We start from the raw sequence: 8,397 nt of genomic DNA, 5'->3' as shown, positions 1-8,397 counted from the left end.
ACAAGAAACGTTCGTCTCCCTCTCTTTGGCCTTACTTCAACCTCATGGAACGGATGGAATTTGGGCCATTCCCGATCGGGGCCCTTCCCATTGCCGCCATCGATCTGCATCGTAACAGATTGGGATGGACTGGGGAATTGCAGGGAGGGCGGAGGTGGGAGCAAGACCATTGGAGTTGGGGAGCCCTTTGCTTATGAAACTAAACCTAGTTCAGAGGGTGGATTCTTCGTCTCCGGCGCCAATGGGGATCTCAAACTCAGTTCAAAAAATGGGTTCTCGATCTTTAGATCTGACAGCCTTACGGCTGACTCCGCCATGGCATCCGAGCCTTCCGCAACCCCTCTGGCCAAGCTTTAGCACAGCCCGTTGCAGGCCCTCATAGCCAGCAACCCCCTTACCCGTTTCACTTTCTCTCTCTACTCTCTCTCTCTATGGTTTATTTCATATACAAAGTTCACACGCGTCTCTGCAAATCAAAACTCGAAAGGTAAAGGAACTACAAGTGGAGAATCTGTACCAGTACAATCCAGAGTTATCCGACAAAGGAAGCGATGGAATCCGACAATTTCAGGAGTATAAGAGGGTAAGATTTGCATCAGGAAATAGCCACACACACAAAGAGAGAGAGAGAGAGAGAGAGAGAGAGAGAGAGAGAGAGAGAGAGAGAGAGAGAGAGGATATGGTGAGGTGGGGGTCGCCGCAGATTTACAGCGGACGGGAAAGTTGAGGTGAACGCTGGGTCAGGGGTGAGAGCGAGAGAGGGAGGGGATGCAGACTGCTTGCGAGCCTTATGGGTCCAGAACCTCATGGTTCCAGAAACAAGAATTATCAAACACCTCTCTTACCTGTTTCTGTTTCCAGAAACAACAATTTATGTTTCTGCTGTTTCTTGGAACAGAAACGACAGAAACATTATCAAACAGGCCCTTAGATCTTCGGACCGGACAGGCGAAATTGGTAGGCCACGGAATACCAAATCAAGCTCACTAATGTGATGATGTTAGCTTAGGACCCACATGACGTCATTACTGAGAGATGGTCTATGGGAACAGGTATCAACCTCTTGGGATCCGCATTCAGTGACATAATATAATTCACAACGGTCAGATTGGTATAATCAGAGGACTGAGATCCTAATCTGACGTACAATTCATAATAACTCACATGAGAACGCTGTTATTAAACCACACTGTCATGTGGGACTGGGATCCAATCGCGCGTGCTACCATGCGCTGGCGTAGGGACAATAAAGTAACTTCACCTCTCATGTCATCGTCTTCTCCGTTTCCGTTTGTCCTTATTTTATCATTTAACCTCTACTTCTCTGCTTTGTCGATTGAGATTCGAGAGTCGAGAGAGGGAGAAAGTGTGTGGAGCTTGGTTGTTGTTGCTTGTTGGGGAGCGCTATTTTGATTTTTAGTGTTTGTTGGGAAAGAGAAAGGAATGTAAAGACAAAAGTCAGCCTGACGAATCGGATTTTTTTTCAATTTTTAAAGCTTTTGAGGTTCGATTCGATCGATAGGGGGTTAGATAAGGCATCGCTTGTTGAAGAGTTGATCTTTTCTTTTGGTTCGATCGTGCTTAGATCTGGTGTAATCTGGCGAAGAATATGTTCTGTTTTCACATCGATCTCTCTTTGGTGAATCAGAATTTGATATCTTGTCAACACTTTAGGCTTCGTTCTTTGATTCCATCGTGATTTGGCTTGGTTTGGTGAATTCTGAAGTTTTTTGACTAAGAAGAGAAGCTGACATTGAAGGGAAGGGAAGAAGAATCGGCTCCTGGAAATTGTGAGTTTTTTATTTATTAATTATTTTCTTTTCATGGAGGAGAAGAAATTTTTGATTACTTGCAATTCGTGGCTGTGGTAGGAAATTGGGATACTTTTTGGTTTCACGGAAATCGAAGGTTGATCATCGTTGGTGCAATTGGATCGGAAGTATGTATATTGAGGAATTGAAGAAAGGGGAGCTGGAAACTGGAGATGAAGCGTCGGTTGCTGATGTTCCCCGTCGCGGAATTGCTTTTTTGGATGCGAAAAGGTCTTTGATTGGTGTAGGAGGTCGTGCTCTTTTCTACCCAACTCTGCTGTATAACGTTGTCCGGAACAAGATTCAGTCGGAGTTTCGTTGGTGGGATGGGGTTGATGAGGTACATGATGCATGAATTTCATTTTTCCTTTTATCTGTGTATTTTGACTTGACTTCTTGCTTTCTCTCTCTCTCTCTGTCCTCGTGTTGTTTCTTGTGCTAAGGATATTATCTTTATATCACTGTATCCTGAAACTATTAATTATATTTTGCTCCTTATGACCTACACACTTGCAGTCGATTTGCGAAGAAATTGATAATTTGTAGCCATGAAGAGAGCTTGGGGGTGGGGAAAAGTCATATAATCTAAACACATTGATAGTTCAAAACCATGAATAAAGAAGTGAGGATGGAGAATAATCAAGTAAGAGATCCGATGCCAGTTGATGGTTCATGTAGATTTAGAGAAGACATCAGAAGTGATCGGTCGGATCTGTTCAATATGGTCATGACCTAATGCTAGTACTGTTACTATCTATGCAGAAGGGTCAACATGTAAATTTCCAGAGATTGCCCCACAAATCAATTAAATCAACAGCTCTATCTTCATTGATGAGGTTTTATTGGCTTCATTCAAGTTTGGCTTCTAGTCCCTTTCTTTGCTACAGCTGATAAAAATCGTCGCTTTGGACGATGCATATGTAGAAAGTCTAGTTTTTTTTTTCCTCTCTCTCCTAGTATTTACTACTAGATTTGATTTTTCTTTTCTTCTTTCTTTCTATAGTGGAGATAGTTGCACTTAATGACAGATCACGATACATATTGTTAATAAAAGTTTGTGGTAAGAATGGGTTTTGTTCTAGTGCCCGAAAATAATATTCTAAATGTATGATGCAAACCTGAAAATTGAATGCATAAAATGAACTTTGCTACCAATAAATATAGTGTCGAGTTTGACTCTGAAAATAATGAATTTTTCACTGGCGTTCAAGCATTAATTAGAGTCTGTGATTTTCCCATTTGATGTGGTTCTTTTCTTAACAGACATCCATTTCTCACAAGCATTTTTTGGTGGCTTTGCATGAAAAGATCTGCTTCCTTATTTGCTTTTCCATTTAATTTTTTTTTTAATCATTGTTGTAGTGTAGATTCCTGTTTTTGTGGGTTTAGTATTTGAAACTCTTCATTATTTCTGGGACATCCTGTGCTCCAGTAAATCATGCATTGTGCATGTTGAGAAATATCAACGTACAAAGCTATCCTCTCCTAGTTTTGCTAATTTATCATTTATCAGTTTATATTGCTAGGGGCTGTTCCATTTCCTGCGGATGTGCCCCGCCTGAAGCAACTTGGTGTTTGTGGAGTGATCACGCTGAACGAGCCATACGAGACATTGGTTCCCTCTTCACTGTATCATGTGAGTATTTGTTTTTGGTATTTTATGTCATTTCATCTGAGATACAGTTTTTTCTGTTCCCAGTTTTTATTCAACTAGTTCTACCTACTTTTGAGCATGATCTGTGACAGAACTTGTCTTGCGTGTCCTTAAATTTAGTCATTCTGTCATGACTTACTCTATGACAAATCAACTAAGCCCTTATCCCGACAACATGGTGTGTTTACACAGATCCTATTTCTCCATTAAACTCTATTCAAAACCATATTTTCCTAATTATTTTTGTGATAACCTAAATGACGTAGGTGGTTCATTCAGACTTGACCTGACGTTAGCACTTTGTATGTTACCGGAAATAAAGTTTAGTTTACCCAGTCACCATTTTTTTTTTCTGCTGAATTTGATAAGCTAACCTCTTTCAACCATATTACTTAAAAAGATCAGCAATCGTTTCCGATCCATACTGGTTTAGTGCTTAAATCAAATAAAATGTAGGGTTAATATAGCTAACAGTAATTGATGCATTATCGGGTTTTACAAGTATTTGCTATCTGGTTATGCTTGGTAAGAGGCCTTGCTTCAGGCCCTGATTTTTTTTTGTTATGTTTATTTTACTCTCTTTTTTCCCTCTTTAATACCCTATTTGATGACGGTACAAAATTCTGACCCTGCTTGATTATCTTTTTTACCTTATGTTTTTAGCTCACTGCCTTTAAAGGCGGGGATTCATGTAGTATTTATTCTGCTTCATTGTATCTTCTATTATGAATGTGCCGAGTCCTCAGTCTCCCGATCATTTAGTAAGTGGACAGCAGGGTTTTCCTGCCTTCTTTAATTAGGTACTGTGTCTTGCAAAATTTAGATTCATACATATAGGTATATGGATAATCCCTCTAGATGCTGTTTTGCTGAAGGTGTATTCATCTGTCCAGTGATCACAATGATTTCAGTTTGTTGAAAATGAGTTCTTATTAGACAGAAGTATTTTAATTCTCAGCTTAGTAAATGGATGAAACTTGTCTAAGATTTATGGACTTCATAATGCGCATGTATCATTGGGGCCTCTTGGTTGTGGGTTTGAGTCGAGAAACAGCCTCTCTGTGAAGCGCGGGTAAGGCTGCGTACATTATGATCCTCCCCAGAGTCCTAGACCCCACAGTGGCGGGAGCCTCATGCACTGGATATGCCCTTTTTCATAATACACATGCATCATTCACTGTGGATTATTTTATCTGTTTCTAATGCCAGCTGCTATTATGGCCATTTTATTAATGCATTTTCTCAATAAGTTATTGTAGGCTCATGGAATTGAACATTTGGTGATTCCTACTAGAGATTACCTTTTTGCTCCATCGTTGGGAGATATATGCCAAGCTGTAGACTTCATACATGGTGAGTGTTGTTTCCTTCTTTTCATTCTTTCCTATCTGTTCTCTTCCAAATAGTTTTGGCAACATAAACACATTCTTTTCTGCCATTCCACTCAGGAGTCCTCTACCCTGACCCAGTTCCTTCATGTCCTTTCCTTGTTTAGCTTTCAACCTTGCATCATTTCACTTTGACTTATCTCCGTATTATTTTTGCATTCTTTTATTTATTTATTTTTAATTCAAATTATCCTCTGAATTTTCCATGAGGTTAGTGTTATTTTCACCATTAATCAGAAGCTGGGGGATGATCTAGACTGAACAAGTGCAATCTTGGAATCATCACATGGGCTGTCCATAGATAGCCATGTACATGCCCATACATAAAATGTGCTCCCTTTGATTTTACTTGTTTGTCTTTTGTGAAGAGAATGCTTCATGTGGGAAAACGACATATGTTCACTGTAAAGCAGGCCGGGGACGTAGTACAACTATTGTTCTTTGTTATCTGGTCAGTGCTACACCCAAATGTCTTCATTAATGATTTAATAATTTTAAGTTTTTTGCAAGAATGTTAAGTCTTTACTTTCCTGGTGGGTATACAGGTGCAGCACAAGGAGATGACACCTGATGCTGCATTTGAATACGTGAGATCTATTAGACCGAGGGTGCTTTTGGCATCTTCACAGTGGAAGGTATGATAGCTTTACTAAATTTTCCACCTCATATTTTCCTTGACATATAATTGAAAAGTATATGGTTTCCATAAATGTAAAGTCATACTCATAGCATGATTAGACTGTTGCTAGTTTTGCACATGCTTCATTTTACACATGTGGGGTTATGAAATGAGTTTGCTCAATTATGCTGCATCTGGTGAAATGGTTACTTTTTTTTTTTTTTGTCATGCTGCAATGCTGCATGTTAATACACATGCTGGTGCATGTACAAACAGTCTGATTAATTATCACAATCTTAGGCATGTGCTTGGTTGCCACCTGGAATGAAATGATTTCCCTATGATTGCCTTGGCATCTGACTACGGTGTTCATGGGGATGGGCTCATTTCTGTTAAAAAAAGAATAATAGTTAGTGATCTCATTTGCTTCGAGCCAAAATGAGCCACCTATCATTGAACAAACCAGTTTGAGCTTGATGAATGAATTGCTGAAGCATTACTATATGCATACAAATGTTACGGGACTTGAAATGAAGTTTCAGTTTATGCTGCAACAGAAGTGCCTTAGTTACATACAATGTATGAAAAAAAAGGTAAACTGTGCAGGACAATCACTTGTATTTTCAAAGCTAGGATCATCTTGTGAACTTTTAAAGATTATACAACAACTACTCAGCCTTTTCCTAACTAAATGGGATTGGCTACATTGATCTTCGCCCTCCAAACAATTCTATTTGAGGTCATATTAGAGGCAAACCTAGATTCTACATGTCTTTCCTTGCTACTTCTCTTATGGTCATTTTAGGCATGCCCCTAGCTCTTTTAACTCCTTTCCATCTGAATCTGATAACTCCTCCTTACTGAGGGGCATCCCAAGGCCTCTGTTTAACATGGTCATACCACCTTAAATGACTTACTCGGAGCTTGTACTAAATTGGGGCAACTCCCAAATCGGCTGTAATCCATTATTCCTTCTGTTCTTATTAATATAGTTCTTTCACCCAGCCGCTTTTTCTTCCCGTCTGTCTTTTCTTTTTGGGTTTTTTAACCTTTTCAATTTGATAAATATAAATATAGATTATATCTTTTATAGTTTTATAGATTATAGATAGTAATAAAAGGATTGGATAACCCATTTGTTTCCAATTAATGGCATTTATTGTCTTCTTAGTGCTAATAATTTGGTTGATGAGTTTCCAATTAATGACATTTACTGCCTTCTTAACCCTAATAATTTGGTTGATGAGTTGCAGGCTGTTCAAGAGTACTACCGTCTCCGGGTGAAGAGTGCCTGTGTTCCTAGCTTCTTGTACAATCCAATTGTGAAAGCATTACCTTCCCCAGTGGCAACAAAGGACCTTGTAGCCTTTGATGACAGCTCTGTAGTAATAATAACCAAAGCTGACCTTGATGGATATGATGCAAGCTGCGACTCTTGTATTGTTGGCAATGAGGTATGGGCCGAGCTGAGCCTGGTCTATAGGGTTCAGTTTGCTGGCCAAGGAGCCCTGGCAAGGCTTTCATGTCTGTGGCTTTGCTGCCACGCACGACAGAAAATATCAGGTGAGAAGCTCAGCAGGGAAAGCAGCTGCTCTGTCGGGGCCGACAATTTGCAAGGGGTTGGTGTAGACATTCATGTTTATTGAGTTGCTTGCTGCTATGCTGGTGAAGGTGTACTTAGATTTCATAGGTCTTTTTCTTTTGGGAGCAGGGTCTTGGCACGTTCTCACCTGGAAGTAAAATAGCACGCCCTACATTAACTGTCATGTAGCAGTTTAGGTGGGGCTGAAGTTTTGTGTATAGATGGACCCCAAGGTCTTATGCTCACTTGTCAAGTTCAAGTCGAGCCCGAGTTTGTCAAACGGCAAAAAAAAGGTATTGACTACCTATGGACTACAGTGGGGTGTGGACGTTATGTCTTCATACAAGGGATCTGGCTCTACTTCTTAGTGGTGATCGCCTAGGTTGGTCCATGGTTACCTGGGCGATTGTTATGTATTTAGACGATGATCCAATGGCGCCCAATGAGGCACGGAGAATAAGGCATTGGGCACCATATGATCGTTGCCTAGATATATGGTGATCGTCCAGGTAGCTATGGGCAAGACCTGAGCGATCAGGTGTCAAATCCTCGATCCTCGTACAAGAGGATACATTGTTTCCAGTATGAAATTTGACGTCGTAAATTTTCAGATCACCCTTCTGCATGGCAAAATATACACAGGGCGTATTGATCTGCTTCCGGGTGAAGGCGTGCTTGAATCTCTCCCCTTTTTCTTCGTTTTTTGTTCTCTCCTGAAGGTTGGTGTAATTATAAGATGGGCAAATAATAAAGAAGTCCTTTTTTTGTATTTGCAAGCAAAAAGATGGAACCAAAATCAGGTATACAGATGGCTGATGGTTGTGGCCTGTGGGTCTCACTGGACCCAGATTCTCCTAGCACGTCTCGTGTGCATCCGATGGCTGGGGGAGGGGGCATTGAGTATGCTCCCCAGCTATTAAGCTATTAAATGTGCACTGATGCACTGGGGAGGATCTGGTTCCCTTATTTCTGCCTCTAACCCCAACCACGGGTTGTAATGTTGTGAATGTATACAAAAGAGGACTCGTTTGGAAAGCAGAAAATTGGAAAGAAACGAAAAAACCCTCTTGTTCTCTTGCTTTTTAGTTATGTGTGGTGGTAGAAATGAAAAGAAAATTGAATTTGAGGAGCGAAAAACACATAAATCAATCATTCCATCGTCAGGATTGTTGTTGGAAAGTGATCGATGGAGCTTCTTTGATTGATCAACGAAGTCTCTTCAGTCCCACAAATGGTTCTAAAAATCAGATCGATGCAGTCAGGATTGCGGGATTGTCCATATTGGCCAAGACCAGTCCATGATACTAAACAGATCTATACCAATCCATTTTAACGTATAAGGA

General features: G+C 40.3%; 1 protein-coding gene across 1 annotated transcript; it reads left to right on the top strand.

Annotated features, from left to right (window-relative positions):
• The first annotated feature begins 1,316 nt into the window (after window positions 1-1,316).
• LOC122084699 (phosphatidylglycerophosphate phosphatase PTPMT2-like) lies at window positions 1,317-7,823 on the top strand. The gene is made up of 7 exons (XM_042653140.1): window positions 1,317-1,790; window positions 1,872-2,151; window positions 3,325-3,447; window positions 4,725-4,818; window positions 5,222-5,304; window positions 5,399-5,488; window positions 6,726-7,823. Exons 2-7 carry the CDS (start codon window positions 1,942-1,944, stop codon window positions 7,116-7,118), a joined length of 993 nt encoding a protein of 330 aa, XP_042509074.1. The 5' UTR covers window positions 1,317-1,790; window positions 1,872-1,941; the 3' UTR covers window positions 7,119-7,823.
• The last annotated feature ends 574 nt before the right edge of the window (window positions 7,824-8,397 follow it).

The sequence above is a fragment of the Macadamia integrifolia genome, chromosome 7 (assembly GCF_013358625.1).
Source record: "Macadamia integrifolia cultivar HAES 741 chromosome 7, SCU_Mint_v3, whole genome shotgun sequence".
Taxonomy (NCBI): domain Eukaryota; kingdom Viridiplantae; phylum Streptophyta; class Magnoliopsida; order Proteales; family Proteaceae; genus Macadamia; species Macadamia integrifolia.
This window is presented reverse-complemented; position numbering and strand designations above follow the sequence as displayed.